The 17940-nt window shown below is 37.0% G+C and overlaps 1 protein-coding gene across 6 annotated transcripts in view; it reads left to right on the top strand.

Moving 5' to 3' along the window:
- The first annotated feature begins 103 nt into the window (after positions 1-103).
- fcho2 (FCH and mu domain containing endocytic adaptor 2) overlaps positions 104-17940 on the top strand; it is a 54650-nt gene continuing 36813 nt past the window's right edge. For 3 of the 6 annotated variants that reach the window (XM_073860956.1, XM_073860957.1, XM_073860955.1), the window contains exons 1-3: positions 105-336; positions 14051-14142; positions 17193-17267. In XM_073860956.1, coding sequence (XP_073717057.1) covers positions 304-336; positions 14051-14142; positions 17193-17267 — 200 coding nt within the window. In that variant the 5' untranslated portion in view covers positions 105-303. Of the gene's footprint in view, positions 337-14050; positions 14143-17192; positions 17268-17940 lie in introns of all 6 variants that reach the window. The other 3 variants (XM_073860954.1, XM_073860958.1, XM_073860959.1) reach the window with 3 other exon arrangements.

Below are 17940 nucleotides of genomic sequence, written 5' to 3' on the forward strand. Positions count from 1 at the left end.
GTTAGCCATGAATACACTATTGCATCATGGGAGTTGTGGCAATCCTCGTACCAACCACTAGTGTCGCTGTTTTTCATCAAAACAATCTTCAATGAAATTCTGAACAAGTGGAGGAGGAAAATCAAGCGAAGCGGTGGAGGTGGAGTCTTGCGTTCAGAGGGAGGAAAACCAGCAGAACAGCAGGAAAAGAGAAAAAGCACCAGACACAACAACGTCAGGGGGGAGGACGTGAGGATTAAACGCGACAATTGACACACTTGGAATTAAGAAAATAGGTGCTGTGAGAAGAGAGGAGAGAGCAAGATGATAACGCCCTATTTCCTGGAAAATTTCTGGGTAGGTTGTTTTTGCTGTGTTCTAATGTGGGTTTGCGGATTCAAGACAGCTCGTCAGATGAACTCTTCTGTCAGTCTTTAAATTGGTTACGATGTGCTTGATTTCTGGGACTATTCTTACACACATTTGCCGATGTAGGGAACATACCGGTAAAACATGGTCGATGCAAGCACGATAGAGCCTACTGGCCAGTGCCCCCCTCACTTTTCTCGGAGAATAGCGTCCAGCGAGACCGGGGATTGGGCCTCATTACACTCCATCTAACACAGACAGCCAACTAGAGTCCACCTTTGTTCAATATGATTGGTTGTCGGTTAGCCTCTTGGAATGTTTATGATCCTATTCTGGAACGGGATTGGATGTTACGACTGTCATTCAAAATGCCGTGTTTCCGTAATGACGTTAGAGCAGAGGCCAGAATTTCGTGTGTACAGTTTTTATTGCGTTTAATTATTTATATCTGTAAATCAAATAATTATAAACTCTACCCTTACTATTTTTTTGTACGGAGTATTAAACCATGTAGTAACTAAACTGTTAGTAAATCGCTGGGTTATTGTTAGGTTAGACGTTTTTGCAATATGCTACTTGTTGGAGTTTTGCAGCTGCCCAGGGTGTTATTTAATATTCCTGTTTTATGTCATAATTTCATAATTTGTCTCCTCAAACTATGCATCGTAAGACATATTTGTTTATTATGTAGAATGTAGGGGTGTGTGTGTGTGTTAGGTGTGAGCATGCCACGTCTGTTTTTATCTTCCACATTCTACTGCAATCTATCACGTGTTTCAGGAAGTAAGTCACTTCATAAATGATAACATACAGGACGTAAAGTTATTTAATATTTTTTATGATAGTCACGAACCTGTTGATTATAAATGAAAGTTGAATGCTGTGTATGCATTCTGAGATAGTCTTATCTAGACCTGTGACTTATATGATCATGGTTTACCATTAAAGTAGTTTGCACTGTCAAAATAGGAGATGGTGAGGGATGAAGAGAGATCTGAGATTGTAAGCTGTGTGGTTCTCAATCAAGTCTTTGTGTTGAGGGCCGAGTGGAACAGGGACGCCTATGATCAGCTGTGTGCTTGTAATGCAAGGCACAGACATACACACACATACCCCTGCATAGTGCATACAGACAGCCATACTCATTCATTTCAATACATTACTCATCTAGAACCAACAGAACATACCTACCAAGTACCCAAAGTGTCATTTTTACATATGACTCCTTTGGAGATATTTCAGGCATTGAATAAAAAAAAATCCACAACCAGTAGCGTGGATCAATATTTACACGTCAAACAGTCTTGGACATCAATATGGTAGCTAGTTATGTATTTAAATCGAAAATTTGAGTATTGGCTAGCTAAAAGTCCTCTGCCCTGTATTTTTGTACTTCAACGAGCCTTAGTATCACAGTAAAGGCGATTAAACCTAAAGATATCAAGCTTGAGAAAAAAAAGAGCAGGGAAGGGCAGATCGTCAAAACATTGTTGATAATTATCTGCCATGACATCATCATTTCTTGAAATTCATCTTTTCTGTCCTTGAGCACCTGACACACACAGATGTGAACCCTCCCACAACAAAGAAGTGTTTCAAGGAAACCTCATCTCGCACCCCACACATGCGACCACATATTTCCTCCCAATGTGAAGAGTGTGGTGTGTTTTTCTATTGAGCTTTTGACCTATTTCTCACATTCTTTGTTGGTTTTATTGGTGGATGTTAGGACTTGTTACAGTCAGAAGATACTTGCAGCATAAATGGAAATATAATGCTGTTGACTCATACAGTAGATCGTTTTCTGTTTGAGAACTCCGTTTTAGCGGTATGTTTTCTTAGTCATTCGTTGAGTATAAAAATAGATTAACCATATAGATTATGTAGGTTATGAGTATAGGCCGTGATTTCATTTTTAATGTATGAAAAACAATTTAGTCCCCTGCTGTAAACAAATATGCACTGAAAAATGTGCGTGCCAGTTAGGTTTGCTGAGATGATTTATGATTATTGCCAGATAAAATAATGATATATGGTATTATTTATAGGGCTGGGTATTGGCAAGGGCCTCACAATACGATACGTATCACGATACATGGGTCATGAATCATGATACAATGTATCATGATACGATACAATACGTTGCATGTTGCAGTACATTGCAATACTTTTTCTTTTTTGATCAAAAATTAAAAAATAGAGCTGATTTTTTAAAAACTTTTTTTTAAAGCCAAAGTAATTCCACATGTCAGCTTTGAAAGCTGCAGGTGTTTTAATTTGTCTGCCATTTTCTCACTCCTGCTAACTTCTGAGACATTAGTCCCATTAACACATACAGTCTTTACTGGTAATTTACTGGTAAATTGCCGTTAACATGTCATGTGTGAACAGAACCTTTCCGGTAAATCAGTGCTCCCAATTTACCAGTAAGACAGGTTGTAAGATTACCAGTAATTTACCGGTAAGCGCTGTGTGTGAACGAAAAATATAGGATTACCGACATTTAGAACGGACGACGTCAGACCGTGCTGACAGCTTCGGGCCAATCATAGAGGCTGTTTACACTTGGCATTAACATGTGTTTTCGTCGATCGGATCACAAGTGGACGACGTTAATGCCAGGTGTAAACGGTGTTCAAAACGTTTTGAGCTCGTCCACTTTCGACCACTTTCAACCACATCCAGAGGTGGTCGAAACCACTTTCGATCGGATCGCTTTGGAGTTGCGGAACGCGCATGTGGTTGAATGCGTTCGAACAGCCACACGCGACCGCCTTCTCTCCGCCCATTTATCTAATCTGAGGTATTAAACACAAGTTTTACGTCTTTTTTGACTTCTGGCGTGAACATTCGGTGAACAGCGCTATTTTTAGCCTTTCATTGATAAAACTAAGCGGCTGATCTCCGTAGTTTCGTTTTGAAAGCGGGTGAAAGTTGCGCGATCCTATTTCATCAATTGCGGTGAAAATTCAAAGAAAGCTCTTACATACTCACGTACAAAACATTGTGCAGTATGTTTACTTGCTAAACAAGCAGTGGACACTGACATTATATTAGATCGCGTCCATATAAACTCATAATTACTCCCGCTCGGGTTTGAATGACAGCAGAGAGACTCGCCCACCGTCTCACAGACCACCCCCTCATAGTATTCAGCACAGAAGCGGTCGAAACTGGACAAAAGAGACGGATTTAAATACCAGGTGTAAACGTAATGTGTCTCTCTCGTCCACTTGTGATCCGATCGACGAAAACACGTTAATGCCAAGTGTAAACAGCCTCATAGCGTTTTAATACAGATGACGCGTTTACCCCCGCAGTGTTTACTGACGTTTCCACACACACATGCTGCTTGAAAGTTAAGCACACCTGAAGTTTACGTCCCCATTTCTTCACCAAAGTTGATTAAAACAGCTTACCGCCGAATTGCCGACGTCCTTAGCACGCCCTCTGTGAAGCCTAAAGTGCAAACAGTACTGTTGTTAAAAACGCATTTTCGGTTTGACGTCGTCTCATTCAATGTTGTTTGGTCATGAGCAACTTCGCGACTGTTTACTACAAACGTGAAAACAACAAAATACGGACCGTGGTTATGAACGACGTGGATTGTTTACAAATACAACACTGAGCTCGCCGCGCGCTACAGGTAAAATAACGGAACGCCACTGCGTGTGTGAACAGCACATTTTTGTATTTACTGGTAAATGTGAAAGAGGCTATTGGCTGAATGGCCATATATGACAGACAACTGGACAGTGACAACTACAGCAGCAGGGGCGGAGAAAGTCATTTGACGGACACAAAAGAGGGATTTGATGGGTTTAAAAAAATACCGATAGTAGAGATTGAAATATCGACACGCTATCATGGAAGAAATTATCACGATAGTTAGCTGTATCGATATTTTTGCACAGCCCTTATTATTTATGTATAAGACCTTTGTTCGATTATTAAGCTTAGGGTATGAAGGAATGATGCATTTTTGTAGGCATAACCAAGAAACGAGTTAGCATTTTAGCACTTACATTTCTCTTGTCCTGAAGTCTATGTTTTTTATTAGGGTTTTAATTAAAGAAATACTTTACCCAAAAATGAAAATTCTGTCATCATTTATTCACCCTCATAAACCTGTATGAGGTTCTTTACTCTGTTAAACAAAAAGATAAATGATTGTACGCACACAGTTGATGGTACCAATTGACTTCCTTGCATTTGGTTTTCCTTTGGAAGTCAATGTTTACCATCAATGTTTTGTTGATCACAGAGCTTTTTTTTTGCGATAATCCAAAAGCTGTATGTTCTGGCCGTCGCCAGAACATACAGGACTAGGGGCATTTTGTTTTCATGGTGGGGCACACTTCATAAAGTGAGAAACTGGCCGTTTCTCAATCCGAAGGCAGCCTCTGAAGGTCACATATGCAGGTTTAATACGTAAACAAGCCTGGTTTATTTAAGTTAACTGAGCATTTCATTCGCGAATTTCATTTACGAATAACTAAGAATAATAGTCAAGTTTATAATTGTTAATATTCTGAAATAAGACAGTCTTGATGACGTATGCAGCCTACATATGCCACCTTAGGAGGCTGCAGCCTTCCGATAAAAATAAACGGCCACAGACTGAACAAACTCATTTAAAATAGACAAATACAAGTCTGGTCAAGGACAACAAAACACACAAGTTACCTCACGCCTATACACGATGTAAAGAGTCTTAAGCTCTACCAACAACGCAATAACAACAATACATACAGGTTAACGTTAGCAATTAAACAAACGTGATCTGTAGCATATAAAAGTGTACTCCCCTTAAAGCGGGTCACAGGAGTAAAATCTCATAAGAACTCGATCTTTCCTCTAATGTTGATTTTTGCACGTGAGTTTTTCTCAGACATGAGCTGATGATGGCACAATACCCAGCAATAACCAGCTGCAACTTACGAAAATTAACCATGCTTACTGTATAAACATCTTATATCATTTATATCTATGTACCATACTACAACCAAACTCTTATTTTCAACCTGATCTCACAAATTTCCGTCTTATTTTAATAAACAGAACGTCTGAAACAAAATATAAACGTATTGAAGGGTATGCTGCTGGAAACTTTTCATTGGCTGTTGTATTTGAATAAATAATTAGGTGAGTCTAAGAAAGGATTACAGGGGATATTTTGGTGATGTTTTATTCTAAATATTATTTTGTTTCATATAATTATGTTTTATATTAATACGTTTAATGTAACAATGCGTTAAATTATCTGATTTAAATTTTAAAGATTGTTTTTAAGTTACCGTTGTAGAAATCAGTAGTATGTGTCTGGGCTCCTATTTACCAAAAGAGATCTAGAGCGTTCATGCGTAATGAAAGTAAGTAAGGTTATGTAATTTTTTTTAACTTTAATTAGAAGTTTGACCATAAGTTTAGGGGGGCACGTTGTGTCATCTGGGTGGGCACGGACCCCTAATGCCCCCCGTGGCGACGGGCCTGGGCTTTATATCTAAAGGATGTGTTTCAACTACTTTTTAATCTTATTGAGTGCTCTGTTGTTATTGTTTAGATCTGGTGGAGACATTGTAATAGCATCCAGATAATATTCTGAAAGCTTTTGTAAAATATCCTACATTTAAATGAATCAACAAGCCTAATTAAAATTTCCAGCTCTTTAAAATCACTGTTCATTATCACTAATGTTTTATCTTTTATATTTTATCTAAAACAAGACTAACTATGCCCTCATTTAATAGTAGGACACCTGTCAGTGTATTACGCCATTAAAATGCAAAGACTTTTAATGTATTTGAATGCGGTACATTTCCGTTGATTTATCTGTAGACAGATGTCCCAAGTGCAGACGCAGATGACCCTGCTACAGGGAAAGGTCACGTGAGTGACTTAAAGCGGTAGTGAAAGGGATAAGGTTGAACCTTGACACTGCTAAAGTCTAGATGTTATGCCCTTCTCATTGTTGATTTACCAGACAGAGGTTTGCTCTCAGAATGCCACTGTCATAACACGTAGTAAATGTTTGTAGATGGATTTCCTGGATTTTTGACCAAATGTCAAGCCGTTACAGCAGTGTACTGTAGTTTTATGTGTTTAAAAACTAAAACTTTTATTCCATTTAGAGAAATCAAACATGCAGTTTTAATAACCTAACTGGCCATGGAAGAATAATACTTTAAAAAATATAATTTGTTGTTATTTGCTGGCCCTGCCAAAATTATCGCTGGCCCCACAAAAAGGCACTTACTTAAAACAGGCCTGGTTATTTGTCTTTATTGTTTTTTTGACCCATGCAGCCTTAATAAATAAGGTTAACACTAACAGCAATAACTAGAAGTCTACTTCATACATTTCAAATATTGTTAAAGAGAAGTAAATTGTCAATAATAAAGTAAGAACAAGTAGCACAAATAAATACAACAGAACAAACGTCCAAAGAAATAATTTTCAGATTGATCTAACAGTATAATACTTTTCAATTACAGAAATTGAATTGAAAGCATCCAAATGTAAAAAAGTACTGCATAGTCTTTACTGCATAAATTAAATACAGATGAGTCCTTAAAGGAATAGTCTACTCATTTTCAATATTAAAATATGTTATTACCTTAACTAAGAATTGTTGATACATCCCTCTATCATCTGTGTGCGTGCACGTAAGCGCTGGAGCGCGCTGCAACGCTTCGATAGCATTTAGCTTAGCCCCATTCATTCAATGCTGCCATTCAGAGATAAAGTTAGAAGTGACCAAACACATCAACGTTTTTCCTATTTAAGACGAGTAGTTATACGAGCAAGTTTGGTGGTACAAAATACAACGTAGAGCTTTTCTAAGCGGATTTAAAAGAGGAGCTACATTTTATGGCGTAATAGCACTTTTGGGAGTACTTCGACTCGGCGCAGTAACACCCTCCCTCTGCCATTATGAGAGGGAGAAGGGGAGCGGACTTTTCAGGCGAGTCGAAGTACTCCCAAAAGTGCTATTACGCCATAAAATATAGTTCCTCTTTTAACTCCGCTTAGAAAAGCGCTACGTTTTATTTTGTACCACCAAACTTGCTCGTATAACTACTCGTTTTAAATAGGAAAAACGTTGATGTGTTTGGTCGCTTCTGGCTTTGTCTCTGAATGGTGCCATTGAATGAATGGGGCTAAGCTAAATGCTATCGAAGCGTCGCAGCGCGCTCCAGCGCTTACGTGCACGCACACAGATGATAGAGGGATGTATCAACAATTCTTAGTTAAGGTAATAACATATTTTAATAATGAAAATGAGTAGACTATTCCTTTAATATAAAAGTGAATCAGTCAAGAACAGTGAGTGACTTTTTTCTCTGTCCATTGTTGTTTGATTAATCTACACTGAGACTAGTTTAAAGTCAATTTGGGGTGCTGTTGCTTTAAGGCCTAATGCATGGATCCAAAATACGGTTACACGTGCGTTTTATTTCTGTACCGTTAACATTTACTGAAGACATAACTGACTATGTTTACAAGTTTAATCGCTGCACTTTAAGATAATTTTGTGCAAACATGTCTACTCCAGTGCAAGAAAACGTGAACTCAGTATTTGTGCCGCCGCTGTCTTCTTTGATTAAATATTTAAATTGGCAAGGCAAGTACAAATGACAAGCTTTCATAAAGTTGCGGCACTGGACCTATTGAGCAGTTTAGACATCTAGCCTTCCATGAACTTCGATTACACTGGCCCCGGGCGATCGGGCGATCGGGCTGTCTTTATTGTCGAGCCCTGCATTTGAAACATCACTATAAAGCGCTTTAAAGGGACACTCCACTTTTTTTGAAAATATACACATTTTCCAGCTCCCCTGGAGCTAAACATTTGATTTTTGCCGTTTTGGAGTCCATTCAGTTGATCTCCGGGTCTGGCGCTACCACTTTTAGCATAGCTTAGCGTAATCTATTGAATCTGATTATTGACCATTAGCATCGCGCCAAAAAAAATGGATTCCAGGGGGCGGGGCTGGATCCAGGTCCAGAGTTCTATTCCCACTGCATTTTGATTGGTCGGCAGTTTTACCACAAGACACGTCATACACTTGTTGTTGCGTTACCATTTCTGCATTGTCATAACTAAATTAAGTTATTCTTTTCAGGGCTCCATTCTAACTTTTTTCACTAGGAGCACAGTGGCCCCAACTGAAAATTTTAGGGGCGCAACCAGAAAATTTAGGGGCACATACCGTAAATCAACATGATAACTAAATATTCATATTTCTACTAATTTCCACTGTATTGCTAATAAATACTTTGATGATAGATACAGAAAGTACAATGTGCTGTTGTAAATTCAGTTTCACATCACAAAAATTAGGTCAAATTTACTGGTCGCACATGTGCAATCTGGGGCCCTGCTTTTGACGGACAAAAAAACTTTACTTATGACTACAATAAAAGTAGGGCCATTAAGGTGAAATGTTAGGTTTTTTGTTATAATGTTTTGGAGTAACTTATTTTGAGTACTACGAGTAATCTTACTACGCACAGTTTATACCTATGAATGTGTATACAGGCATGTTATTTAGAAATTAATAAATTGAATGTTTATCTTGTATGGGCTTTTTTGAACTTGTTTTAACGCATCTTTGCTTACAGCCATTAGGAAACCGGTTTCCCTCGCAGAAGGTTTACTTTTCTTACAAATGTGCTAATAAAAGATGTCAAATAAAATTGTGTTTTTATATTTACTCATATAGGAAAAGCCAAGTGGGATAATGTATAGCCATCCGGGTCGCAAATAAATCCCTTCAGTGATATCACCCTGTCGGGAACGTGTCCCTTACCTCCCCTTACACCTAACTTTGATCATTACTTACTAGTAAATAATGAATCATTCTCGACTATATTATTAATCAAACGTAGACTTGATAAATTGCAACTAATTGCAGGCTGCAACAACACAAATATGGTGGTTCATTCGGTGGAGCAAAGTATATAAAGTGGGTGGAGTTGGATCTAGATTCGCCACTGGATGTCGTGTTCTGCATTGAGGACCATCTTGAAAATAGTTCCCTTAGTAACTTTCAATGGCAGGGGACTATTTTCGGGCACTACGCCTGCTGCAGCCATGTCACAGCAGCAAAGTCCGTGATTACGCCAAAATGAGAGAATAGTTCCTAGCCATATCTGCCTACAAAATCGCAACTTTTAATTTTCCGTCAGTCTTAGTACACGATGTAACTACAGAAGAGTCAAATTTAAAATAGGAAAAATATCGAAACACGTTATTTTTTAGCGCAATGCTAATGGTCTAATCAGATTCAATGGATTATGCTAAGCTATGCTAAAAGTGGTAGTGCCAGACCCGGAGATCGGCTTAATGGATTCCAAAACTGTAAAAATCAAATGTTTAACTCTAGGGCAGCTGGAAAATTAGCATATTTCTTTAAAATGCAGTGCTGTTACTGTTAGAGTAAATCTTAATTAGCATTGCGAGTAAAGTTAATATAACTACTACACTATTTTTTTTCCTGGTCTTCATCATAAATTTAAGAAACACGCAATGCATACAAATGTTATTACAAAACATAACTTTTAACTGGTTCAAGCAATAAGCCAGACAGTGTCAGCTATGTCAATTTTAGCATGCTTTGTAATGTTTATAAAACCTAATGGGTTATGCTAAGTAGATGGCTATGAGTAAACCATGCTGTTCAGCCCTCTCTCTGGCTGGGTGTTGGCTCATCTCATATACTGCGTTGAAAATATATATGTTGCATTACAGCGTAAAGGACTTCTGGAGCCTCTTACTTAACTTTAAGATACCACCTTCATTATTGTTGTGATGCATAATGTGTGTAGCAAAGGTTTTTGTTGTTTTTTTGCAAAAAAGTAATTACTAAATAATTTACTTCATAACCAGATGCACCATTGTCTTATGTTCATAGCAGTCATGTCATTTTTTATATGAATAATAATGTATATCGCTTTCCAAGAGGGGTGGGTTAGGGTTATACCAAGGTGTGTGTGTGTGTGTGTGTGTGTGTGCATGTGTTTAAAGTCGGTGTCTTTGCATAAGGTATTTTAACTTAAAACCTCTTCTTGTTTGCAAGACCAGTTTTTTATATTCACATGAACAAGCAAAGCTTCTCACACACATCTTCACCTTTGTGCTGTCTTGTGGTGTATGTATTTTGGCTACAAATATGAATTTTGTTTGGTTTGACTTTGCCTCAGGCTGATTTGGTTTACACTCACTCATAGAGATGCACATAAACACATATAAACATAAACATATTTGTATTGTACATTGGAGATTGTAAGCATTTTCTCACAGTCAGATTATCAACTTTATGTGCTTTGCTTTACATTTATTGTGGGTTGTTTTATTAAAACATTTTAAGCATCCTCTCTCTCTCTCTTTGATTTGTAAGAGGTTACATATATTTGACATTTCCGATTTTTGAAAAACAAAAAAACAATGAAAAGTAGTTGTGGGTTGCAACAGTTTTTCTTTACAGAGATTAAATGTGATAATTATGTGTGTATGGGAGTACCTGTGTGCTTTATTGTTAGTGTTAGTGTATGCAAGTGAATGTTGCATTTCAGACTTCTATGTGCACTTCCTCTTTTTAAGCTCTCTCATTTATATCTCAACTCTCCATTTAATCACATGAGCTAAATACAACATATGATCCATTTTGTATTACAATGTCAGATCATGCAATCATACTATGTTTGGTAATCCAAAATATTGTATTAAAACAGTTCAACTGAATACAAGGTATACAAGGTGTAGACGCCCAGGTCGGTTCCTGAGTTTGTTTTAATTTTTCTATTGTACCTTTTTTATATCAGTGCATTCTCTGGTCACTTCTGTAGAGCTTGCCCTTCCTGTTGCTGTTCTTTCAACACGCACACAAACACACAATGACCCGCAATTGCACATATCATCACACCGATCTCAGCTGTCTTTGCTACAGGAAACACGCACACTGTGTGATATTTGCTGTGTCTACAAAAACTGATGTGAAAGTCACACTATCAAATCTTAAATATAGAGAACAAAGAATCAGATGTAGATTTAATTTGTGCATACAGTATGTATTTGTGCATGTACTCGTATTAAGCCTGAATAAATACATTGATTTTTTTTGCATTTATTTTAAACTAAGTCACTTCTAAAAGAAAAACTGTGCTAAATAGCTGTGGGCGGATCTACTGCAAATACTGTGACTATTAATACATGAATCAACTGAACAAGCAGAAAAGTCATTTTTAACTTTTATTTGGTGTACTAATTAATGGAAAACCTGAGGTGTGCCAAATCAGCATCTGTACTGTTGGTTTTTGAGAAATGGACATTTAAAAGCATGGCAGGTATGCTTATTTTTGGATTTGAGCCATTTATTTGATATTTATTATTTTTTTAACTACTATGGTAAGAAACATGGATGTTTACATAGATACATTTAAAGTCACTTAGAGCAGATAGCCGAGCAAACACTCACAGGGATAGGAAGAGACAGAAAATAAAGAATTCATCTACAATCAGTACCCAAATGACTTCAATGTTGAGATGGTACTGAGCAGGTGATGAGCAGTGTTTGGTTTCCTCCAGACATAACGTTTAGAATTAAGGGCCAAACAGTTCATTTTTTGTTTTATTAGACCAGAGGATCTTGTTCCTCACATTTTAGTCCTTCAGGTGCTTTTGTGGTGGAGGGTGGATAGCTGCAGTGATGGTTGCCCTGCACTTTGTCCAATCTACACACTGTATATACCTGGAATTAAAGGGATAGTTCACCCGAAATGGCAATAATGTCATTAATGACTCATCCTCATGTCGTTCCAAACTCGTAAGACCTTCCTTCATTTTCGGAACACAGTTTAAGATGTTTTATATTTAGTCCGAGCTCAGAGCTTGTTGACTCTTTATTGAAAATGTACGTACGGTATACTGTCTATGCCCAGAAAGGTAATAAAAACATCATGAAAGTAGTCCATGTGAAATCACTGGGTCAGTTAGAATGTGTTAAGGCATCGAAAATACATTTTGGTCCAAAAATAACACACACTATGTCTTTATTTACTATTGTCTTCTCTTTCGCGTCATGCGTGAGACTAAAGTCACGTGACTGCAGTGACGCGGATGAGGTACGACGCGGCTGACGTGTTATCTGGTGCGCCCCAGCTGTTTTTTTTTGTTTGTTTGTTTTTTGTGCGCCCGGGCTTCGTTTACAGGTTGAGGGAGACGCACACTGTAAGTTTGAAAAAAAAAAAACGTTGCAAACATGTCTGAGGATAACACGTCATCCATGTCACTGCAGTCACGTGACTTTAGTCTCATGCATGCACTTCACAACAGACGGGAAAGAGAAGACAATGCTGAATAAAGTCAGAATTTTTGTGGGTATGAGGGTGAGTCATTAATGACATTATTTTCCTTTTTGGGTGAACTATCCCTTTAGGATGCATTTTGAGAGACAAGTTCCGTTTACGCCTGGTGTTTTAAAACATCTCTTTTGTCCACTTTCGACTGCTGTTGTCCCGATTACTTTGAGGGGTTGGTCTCTGGGCGAGTTAAATTGACGTACGCTAATATAAATTTCAGAGTCCGCTGCTTGTGTTTTACTTTTACATGCTTGCAAAATGAAACCATAATGAAAGAGGAGAAGAACATTTCTATGCGTTTACTCGTATAGGAAAAACAACAAATGCGTTTTTGACTACCGTTGAATGTGGTCGAAATTGGACGAACTCAAAACGCTTTACACCTGTATTTAGCGTCGTCCACTTGTGATCCATTCGACCAAAATGGCAGGTGTAAACAGCCTCATAGAGAGGTGTGTGCCTTTCCAAATCATGTCCATTCAATTTAATTTACCATAGCAATAATTACCTGAGCTAAATGTCAAGTGTTGTAGCAGAGGTTCCTAATACTTATGTAAATTTAATATTTATTAAAAAGAAAAAATGTCTGCAAAATTCAGTTTCTGTTTTCACTTAAAAAAATATTTTTTTAATGATTGCAGTATCAGGCTTCAAAAGTGAAGGGGGTCTGAATACTTTGTTAATGTACTGCATAAAATTTTGTTTAATTTTTGGGTTGTTAATCCAGTTGGGATAAAAAAAAAATTATGTAATAAAGGGTTGATGTATTTGTGACTGTCTGCAGGTACATCCGTTTTCTCCCATTCTATCAGACATGTAGGCCTACCTAAATAAGCATGACTAACAAAGTACTGCTAAACTAGTATAAAATGCAATCTATCATATTACCATTTAAAAGATAACCTATTTGAAAATTCTAAAATTAGAGGCTTGATTGGGCTTCACTTCAACTCTGAATTATGCATTAGTTGGCTGCATGCATTTTTAAAATGCTGATATCGGACACTCTGTATCGTTGTAACCATGATTACTGTGAGACCCTTTGCATGATTTGGACCAAGCTTAAAGCTCTTTTTTTTCTTCGGGGATAAACAACAACAGAAAATATGTCACGGATGAACATGGTAGACCAGTATGCTTTACGGCATCAATTAGCTGCCATTCAGGCTATGACAGCATTGATTGTTGGGGAACCTAATGTGGTAAACTATTGCTGATATACCAGAGCTGCCTAGAAGTTTTGTGGCTCTGCTTATTATCTTATCTGTCAGAAAAGTAATGTGCTGATTTTCTTGTTCATCTGGTGTTCTGTTAATGAGTATTTGCTTTTTTTTGTCAGGGCGAAAAAAACAATGGATTTGATGTACTGTATCATAACATGAAACATGGCCAGATATCCAGCAAGGAGCTAGCAGACTTCATCAGAGAAAGGTAATACCATTTTCATTCCAAGTATTATTTAACTACTTTTAACCTGATTTGATGTATATTTTTGATTAAATAGGTTACTTTTCTGGAAATTTGATCAGGTTTTATCATTTGTGACTCATGTGCATGTAATGTTATATTCAACGCACATAGATATTTGTCGTACTTCTGTGATACGTGGTTTTTTTTAATAATAGTTAACATGAACTAACATTAAGCAATATTGCTTTAAATAATATTAGTTAACGTCAATAACATACCAGATTTCGTCCCTTGCAGAATGACAGTGCAGAAAGCCATTCGTAAATATTTGAAATGCAAATCAGACGTGTGTGCAACGTAAACAAAGCGAGTGACTCACGGATGATTGATGAAATGCACACCTAAAAAAAAAATACATCAGAAATTGTACAAGATCTTCCACTGGAGGGGATCACAGAAACACGTTCCCTAAAAATCCATAAAGTAAAGCTTTTTTTCATTGCCCGTTGTTGTTTTATTATTGTTTCATTGTCATTGACGATGGGTTAAAAATAAATCTCTGCTGAAATGCTTACCTCTCAGAAAAGACAAACAAAAATACGAAATGTCTGAAGTTATTAAAGCTTTTCTATTGGAAAGTATTTCATCACAAAACCTTACGACAAGTTTTCAGGTTCCCCACTAACGTTACATTTCGTCAGCTTCCTCTCTCACCTGTTTTGTGGTGGACGAGCACGCTGATGGATTTAAATTGAGCTGACAGTTTAAACGGTCTCGTGAACTTTATGACTGACATTTTACAGCTGTCATCCAGCACGAGTGATTCGTAATACTACTAAATCTTTACGATACCTTGCTAGTTTTCTTTTTTATTTACGTTAATGTTATTTTACTTTTAAAGTGTATTATAAGAATGTTTCAAGGACAATCGTTTATATATTGTTATTAAATGTGAAACGACTGAGGCACACATTGAAAGTATGGAGAATGTGCGCGTGTCTCCCTCTTCTGGACACTGACGAGTAAAACAGTAGGCCTACTAGGATTTCTTTCTGTTTTAGTCTCGTTTAACGCTTTTTGGCTTTGGCTCTAAAAAAATATTTAAGTTAGATTTAATCTTTTTTTTTTTTTACAAAATAAGCACACACATCTCTGCTACAAATGAACACTAAAAGTTTGTTTGTGGGACCTACAGTTATCGCGCAATTACATTGAAATTGACAGGAGTGCAAACATTACACCTTACCCCTTAGGAGGGGGTTAATTGTAACACTTGCTAGAAAAAAATTCAATAATTTTTTAAATAATTAAATAAAGTACTTCCTATATATACTAAAGGTGGATATTACAAATCTGCCTAATAGATAGAGACACACACATTCATCCATTAAGGATCCTTCACCTAACCATCCTTGTATTATGCATTAATGCAAATAGATTTTTTAAACGTCTGGAAAATTAACACAAAAAATCATCATTGTCAATTATTTCCCCTGATATTATAATAACTGTTATCATTATGATTAATGAAATTTACTTTGATTTCATTTCATTATCATTGTATACCTGAGGCTTACTTTTAACATTGTGTTACAACTACTGGAACCTCGCAGTGTAAAAATGTTTTCAATCCCAGCTGTCAGTTACAAGGAGTTGCTGACATGTTTTAAAATTGTTTTATGTTATAGATAACAAGACTGATTAAAATTAATATAAGGTTGGATTTGGTGACTTGCACACCCATTTTAGAAATCGAAAAAAGCACAAGATGAAGAAATTAACTTTCATGTCTCTTTGTTCAATATCTTAACCAAAACACATCAAAACTTTTAAAATTCACAGGAGATCATCTTCTGACAGTAAGAGAAAAAGACCAAAAGCACAGATTGCTCTGCCCTGTATAAATCTGTAAAGTAGCTGTGTTACAATTAACCCCGCGTTAGTTTGTGCCCTGCTCACTCTTACTTAAACATGATATTTCGCAAGCACCAAATAAATGCTTTAGTATTGAGATATTGGCAGTATACCAGTTGTTGTGTCTGTCATGAAGAGATGAGTAATGCATTTGTTGACTGAAAGTACATTTCTTACGCAGATCAAGGGACCAAGGCATGACATGACTATTCATAGCTTACATTGAGCAATTCTTAAAGGAAAACACCACCATTTTTCAATAGTTTACTATGTTATAACTTAACTTGGAGACAAATTAATACATACCTGTCTTTTTTCAATGTGGGCATTTAATCTTTGTACAGCGCATAGTGAATGTGTTGGCATTTAGCCTAGCCCCATTCATTCCTTAGGATCCAAACAGGGATAAATTTAGCAGCCACCAAACACTTACATGGTTTTCCTATTTAAAGACTGTTACATGAGTAGTGTCATGAGTAAATATGGTGGCACAAAATAAAATGTGGCAATTTTTTAAGCAGATAAAAAATGAGAACTACGTTGTATGGCGGAAGAGCACTTAGTTTGCAGCACTTCAACCTCTACGTGCAGTAACATCATCACTCCCCGTCCCGCTCAAACTTCCATCAATATTACTGCACCCAAGGTCAAAGTGCTGCAAACTCCATACAATATAGTTTTCATTCTTTATCCGCTTAAAAAAATCGCCATTTTGTGCCACCATACTTACTCATGTAACTACTCATGTAACAGTCTTTAAATAGGGAAAACATGAAAGTGTTTGGGGGCTTCTAAATTCATCCCTGTTTGGATCCTAGGGAATGAATGGGGCTGGGCTAGATGCTGGCACATTCGCGACGCGCTGTACAAAGATTAAGTGTATGCATAGTAAAAAGATAGGTATGTATTAATTCGTCTAAGTTGAGGTAAGAACATAGTAAAATATTGAAAAACGTCAGCGTTTTCCTTTAAAACATGCAAAGCATAATTTATGGTGCTTATTCATAATTGTTGTGAGAATAAAAACGGTCTATAGGTTAATTGAAATCAGCGTTATTTCATAAATTTTTCGAGACAGTTATAAGCTGGGTTTTAGATGGCATGTCATCATTAGCGTGTGAATGATTTATTCACACATTTCCATTTTGTTTTCTCAGGGCCACCATAGAGGAGGCATATTCAAGATCAATGACCAAACTGGCCAAGACTGCTAGCAACTGCTCTCAGCTAGGGTAAGAGAGCGTGTGTGTGTGTGTGTGTGTTTGTGTGTGTGTGTGTGTGTGTGTGTGTGTGTTTACAAGCCCACTGGGGTTCATTATGGACATTTTAATAATGTATTTATAATGAGTTGGAAAACCTGCAACGTTTCAACCTCTCAGGAGCTTCATCTAGTACCATGAAAGCTAAAGTTCACTACAAACGTAAGAGAAAATAACCCCCAACAGCTGTTTGCTGTGCCCTTTTGCACATCGCTTACCTGTTTGAAACATTTTGGAAACTTTACTTTACAAAAACTTTATTCTGGCAAACTTACTGTACTTTCCTGTTAATGCTAGACATGTTGCTATTCTGGCATGACTTCATAAGCTACTTCAAAACGATCTGCAGGAAAAAGCGATTAACTCTGTTAGTTTTTATTATGGTCTCAGAATTGCCCGCATTTTTATAATGACTATTTGTAAAAAAAAAAATGATTGTGTGAAATTAAAATATGCTTTTCTTTGGTGTAAAGTACTTTATTTAATTGAAAATTAATTTCACACCCTCATATATTATATTGTCATTACAGTCTTGATTTGCTTTGCATTACAAGCCTTTTGGTTTTTGCTGGTAGAGAGACGTTTCCATTAAAAACACACAGGAGCAGTGGATAAATCTGATATTGAAAGAATAAACACATAGTGG

This window comes from Misgurnus anguillicaudatus, chromosome 22, assembly GCF_027580225.2.
Source record: "Misgurnus anguillicaudatus chromosome 22, ASM2758022v2, whole genome shotgun sequence".
NCBI lineage: Eukaryota > Metazoa > Chordata > Actinopteri > Cypriniformes > Cobitidae > Misgurnus > Misgurnus anguillicaudatus.